Source organism: Gavialis gangeticus, unplaced genomic scaffold (genome assembly GCF_001723915.1).
Source record: "Gavialis gangeticus isolate Ggan-Ray unplaced genomic scaffold, GavGan_comp1, whole genome shotgun sequence".
In the NCBI taxonomy this organism is placed as follows: Eukaryota; Metazoa; Chordata; order Crocodylia; family Gavialidae; genus Gavialis; species Gavialis gangeticus.
The window spans coordinates 62,314,586-62,320,022 of record NW_017729024.1 but is presented as its reverse complement, the minus strand read 5'-3'; the positions used below and the strand labels follow the sequence as shown (position 1 = coordinate 62,320,022).

The 5,437-nt window shown below is 41.0% G+C and overlaps 1 protein-coding gene across 1 annotated transcript in view; it reads left to right on the top strand.

Annotated features, from left to right (window-relative positions):
- SMU1 (DNA replication regulator and spliceosomal factor) overlaps window positions 1-5,437 on the top strand; it is a 35,834-nt gene that overhangs the window by 22,613 nt on the left and 7,784 nt on the right. Inside the window, exons 8-9 of the mRNA XM_019517188.1 lie at window positions 2,795-2,922; window positions 4,472-4,598. Of these exons, the coding sequence (XP_019372733.1) occupies window positions 2,795-2,922; window positions 4,472-4,598 (255 nt within the window). The remainder of the gene's footprint in view (window positions 1-2,794; window positions 2,923-4,471; window positions 4,599-5,437) is intronic.

Here is a 5,437-nt window from a genome sequence, read left to right as displayed (position 1 = left end):
TTTTTTTTTTTTTTTTTTTTCTGATTAGGCATTATGACTATTTGAAACCAAAAGCACTAAAAAACTAACAGATCTTATGCAAACACTTCCAACTTCCCCAACTTAAGAAAAGAAAGGAGACACTGCCCTGTGTGTTTGCTAAACTGAAAGTGAAACAAAAAGTAATCTCAGTTTTAGTTTTGGTTTTGCTTTCACTTGCAGTCTGAAATGAAATAAGAATTTTCACTTTGGTTTTGATTTGACCTGCACAGCCAATTAGGTGAATTCATAACTTGATTTTTGGTTTGGATTATTATGTGAGTGTATCTAGTCTCTTGTTTACACATCAATAAAACATATATGTACTCTCACATACTTCCTAGGGATAATCACCTGAAAAACATTAATTACAACTTTGAAACTGCCAAGCTTGCCTAATATTGTATTGTCATCCATTCATTGTTACAAATTAATTTTATGAAACAATGAATTGTTAGAAATGGAAAATTTCCCATGGGGAAAATAAAGCACTGGAAAATTTTCCATAAAATGTTCCACCCTGCATCTCTGTGTGGAGTGGAGGATGGCACTGGTCCCTCTGCCTCATGAACCCAGGTATATTTTCCCTTAGTTCTTCCTCTGGTTAGGTGTTCCCCTGACTGGTCACAGGTTTGTTCTGTACTAATGAGCAGCTTACTGCTCTTCTCCTGGCTGAATTGCAACTGTTTCTCTCTTTCCTACCTGTTGCCCTGTCCTATGAGTCTATTGCTCTGCAGGTAACTACCAAGTAATAGTTTCAGCCATTTAGCTACCTAGCTGCCTATTCTCCTGCAGCTAGCCCAGGTTCAGCTGCCTGCTCCGGCTTGTGGGCGTTATCTATTATAGTCTCCACCTTCATGTAACAGGAGGTTTTGACACTCCCTGTTACAAAATGACATATAGGTTTGAGTTAGTGAACCCTCTAGTTAAGTGATTCCTAATATTTTTAGACTCAGACTCCTTACTAGATTCAATATGCCTCTTAGAAAATGTCAGCTCAGCTCTTAGCTTTCACGTTTTTAACTATGGAAAAATAATAAAGTAATTTTTCTGTTGCAAAAAACTCAGACCAGAGCAAGACAGAATTGTTTTAATATTATGGATTTCTATTTGGGTTTATCTCATGAATCATTTTTGCACACCTAACAGTGTTAACTTTGCGTGGTACCCTGTGGCATCCTTGGAAGGCATACTAGGGTGCTACAGCACTTGTTGAGAATTACTGCTCTAGTTTAATAGCAGCTTCATTGCTGAGAGGTACTGTTCCTTAGCTGTGAATGGGAGTGGGGAGTTATGCCGTAATGGGAGTACAGTAGACATCCTTTTTTTATTTTGTGTTCCAGAAGTTCAGGCATCCATAAAACCATTCCTAGATAAACTGCATGCTTAGAATTCCAAGCAAGAAAAGGGTCCTAGGCTAGAGGGCAGTCTGAACACTTTCTATTTACATAAAAGTGAGAGAATCAGTGTGAAGTTGGCTTTTTAGGGGAAAGTCAGAACTTTGGAGAAAGTGGTGTCCAAGTTACTAATGGCTTGCATGAGAAGTGTCCTGATTTCTATTGTCAGTGAACCTCTGTAGTTCTGTTTTAATACAACTAAACTGGCAAAGCTAAGGTATCTGAAATGTCTGACTTGTAAACAGAAAACAAAAAACATGTGAGTTAAGGCTTTATTTTGTTTTATTTATTCTCTATTGCTTTAAGCTGCCCTGAGCCTTTGTTGGGAAGGTTGACATATAAATTGCATAAATAAAATTAACATGCTTAGCTAAATTGTCTTGTGAAGTGTTTGGATCCTGTGCAAAGGACATGGACCCCTTAAGTCAGTGGCACTGTGAAATGTGGGCCGCTGGTATCTTTGTCCTAGGTGCTAAATCCATGTCACCACTCCATGAAGTTCTTTGCCTATTTTAAATGCTTTGCAAGAAAAAAAGTAGTCGTCTTGTACCTGAGAGAAATTCGGCCCCCATCCTGTACCAGTGCATAGGATTGTTCTGTCCTAAATGCAGGACTTTACACTTATTCTTATTAAAAGTCATGAGATTTCTTCTGGTCCGATTCACCAATTTGTTGAGGTCTCTCTGAATCCTAGCCAGTATCATGTGGAGCTGGTGCCAGAGCCTGGCACAGCTGTTTGGAGCCTCTCAGCTGCAGCCGGCCCCAGCTCTGGGGAGGTGCTGCCAGCCGGGATCCTGGGCTGCTCCCAGCAGGCAGCTGGGACACTGCAAGCCCTGCTGGGAGCAGCCCGGGCTCCAGCAGCTATCCAGAGCCAGGGTAGCTACTGGCAGCCACAGAGGCTGTGGGGCATTAGGGCTGAGGGGCAGGGGCTTTGGGTGGGGGGCAAGGGGCCCAAGCAGGGCATCCTGCCACGTACCACTTGCCCTCATTTTTCTGCCATGCTGGCACTCTGGTACCTTCCGAGGTAGGCATTGTGGTGTTTTTCAGCACTCCAGCCAAAAAACATTGCCTACCCCTGGTTTAGGTTATGGAATGGATAGGATGGTTTGGATAGAGGTGATCCTGCCTCAGGTATGGTGTTGGACTAGATGACCTCTGGAGATCCCTTCTAGCCCTACTTCTCTGTGATTCTATATGTACAGCACTTAAAGCAGGGGTAAGGGCTAAAATTACACATTTCTTATTAAAAGACAAACCTCCCTAATGCACAAAACCTACGTGGGATCTACCCCTGCCACGTATTTTATATTATTAGATATTCTGCATCTTTTCTTAGTTCTGGATGCTCTCTAAATTACACTTGCTCTGATCTTCCTCAGGTATGGAAGATTCAGAGTGGGCAGTGTTTGAGGAGATTCGAGCGAGCACACAGTAAAGGTGTCACCTGCCTGAGTTTCTCTAAAGACAGTAGTCAGATTCTAAGTGCTTCTTTTGATCAGACTATCAGGTAAGTTATACACTGAGTGTAGTCTGAGCTGTTTTGCATAGGAAGCTGTAAGCTTTAGGTCCTTCCTTTGGAGCCCTTCCCAGTAGCCTCTTGTGGGTTCTTTTTAGTTTGACATGAAAACCGGTTCTTTGTGTCTGATGTTAACAATAATGAAATAACTTGACTCTAGCTTTTGAACACTTCCATTCTTTCTGCTTCTTTAACCTATTTGGATTCCAGTGTTTGGAGCAAGTGGTGCCTATCCTGTGTCCTCTGTTTAAATTGGTTTAGAAGCATTTACTTTTCCTTGTTTCAGCCTGTTGTTTCAGCAATAGACTATCCCCTCCCAGGAGGCCCAGTTCAGTAGCTTTCACTGTCTTACAATAAAATCTTATAATAACTGTGTAAGAAACAAGCTAAGGGCCACAGCTAGGACTATATGGTCCCGAGGGTTAGTAGGAGAGAACTGTTTTGAGCACCAGTTGAGAGTGAACGTAATTGCAACCATTCAGCAGCCTTTAGTGGGTCACATGTAACCATGCATATCATCATTCATTTGGCTGTTGTTATAAAGAAGAAGCAACAGCACAGAAGAAAACTCTTAGGAGAGAGTACTTAAGAGCTAGCCAGGCAGCTAAATTTCCTGGCCCTGGGAACTGTGAAGCACCAATTCTGCTTTCTAGGAATAAATGGAGTTGGGGACCTTTTCCCCTGCTTCGCAGCCTCATTACCATATCAGGAATCAGGCTTCCTAAACCTATCCCAAACAGCTCAGTGTCCCAATATCTGCTGTGACCCACTCAAGCAGTGAAACTTTCCCAATGGGGCTGGCTTGTGAATGAAGGACTGGGCCTACTAAACAGAACTTGCTTTCCTAAGAAAAGTGACCACAGAATCCATCATATTCAAAGATGAAAGCCAGATGTCCTCCCACTTCACCTTCCTTGAAAGCTCTTGTATATCTCTGTTCCCTGAATAATTCCTAGGCAGTTTATTTCTCCTACGGTCTGGGAATGAAAAACTTAGGTACTTTAAAGTTATTCAGGTGCTGGAGTCATTGTTGTCATACATACCTAGATTACCATGTAGGTTGCCATGTTGGCAAAAAAAAACGTTCCATCCTGCTGATTGATTGACAGACTGAGTCTCAACTGCATTGGAGCCATGGAACTGTCATTTCTTGTGCTTCATATTAGTCAGAACTGAATCATGGCGTGTTGTACTGTTATCTTAGGCAGTCAATAAAGCTCAAGTTTCTGTAGCCGACAGCCTTGTTCTTATGGTCATTAAGTTCAGTTGAAAACCAAATGAAAAGGAAGCTGCCATGTGTCCTGTAACCCATGAATCATTTGTAAAATTCTTAAGCTTTAAAAATTATTTCTTCCATTTATGTTTGTCTTTTTCATTTACTCACTGATTTATCTTAAAATGTTACGCTATCACTGCATCTGAAGAAGCTCTAATCAGTTTGTTTATTCTACTAATTTCTCTGTACATTAGATATAAATTAAATTCTCTTCAAGTTGTCTGTAGTTAATGGCTGTATTAACATGGTGTTATTGCATAACAGGATTCATGGCTTAAAATCTGGAAAAACCTTGAAGGAATTCCGTGGTCATTCTTCATTTGTTAATGAAGCTACTTTTACACAGGACGGTCACTATATTATCAGTGCGTCCTCTGATGGCACAGTGAAGGTAAAATGACTGTTAGCTCTGAAGAGTACTGTATATATTCTTTTGCATGTTGTAGCAATAACTAAGTGAAGTTATCTCAAAAGTAAAATATCCCTAAAAATACCTATAGCCCAGGTCTTAGCTATAGTCACTTCCTTTTCATTATATGCAACAGACTATTGATGGGGGACAGGTGGTAGCATTGTTTCTTTGTTTTCAGAGTGCTACATTAAGTACATTTTGATTCTTCCCAAAAATATGTGCTCCTCTACTTTGCCAAAGCAACACATGACCTTACCTGTGTCTTTTGATAAGAGACTTGGCAGTGGTGTCATTTTTTAAGGTAAAGAGGAAGATGGAAAGTATCTAAGCTCAAAAAATAGGACTTTTATCACCCATTAGGTACCCTTGCCTGTTTCTCAGGCAGTGACAGAGTTCATGCTGGCATGGAGTGGGCAGAATGCTTAACTGAAATTAACGAGAAATTTCTATCTTGAGTTTCCCTTTTCCCTAATCTTAGTAAACTAGGGAATCCCTCCAGTTTTGTTTAAAAGGGATTAAGTAATCTCCATGATACAGTAGGGTATAGTATAGTGTCTGCAGTGCTGTGCTTGCTGCAGAATCTCTGGTGAAAATTCCCTAGACTGATATATGGGAGATTTGGATGAGATTTATTGCAGTGGTCTTTTAAACTTTATGGCCATGTCCAAACAAGTGCAGCTATGTGGTATGTGGCGTTACAGATATGTCTGCAGTGCCACATAGTGCATGTTCAGTTGTTCTCCATGCTGCAAGGGAGCAGCATGGCAGGTTTTTTTGACCTCTGGACATCCAGGCGTCAAAAAACCCCACAGAAAAAA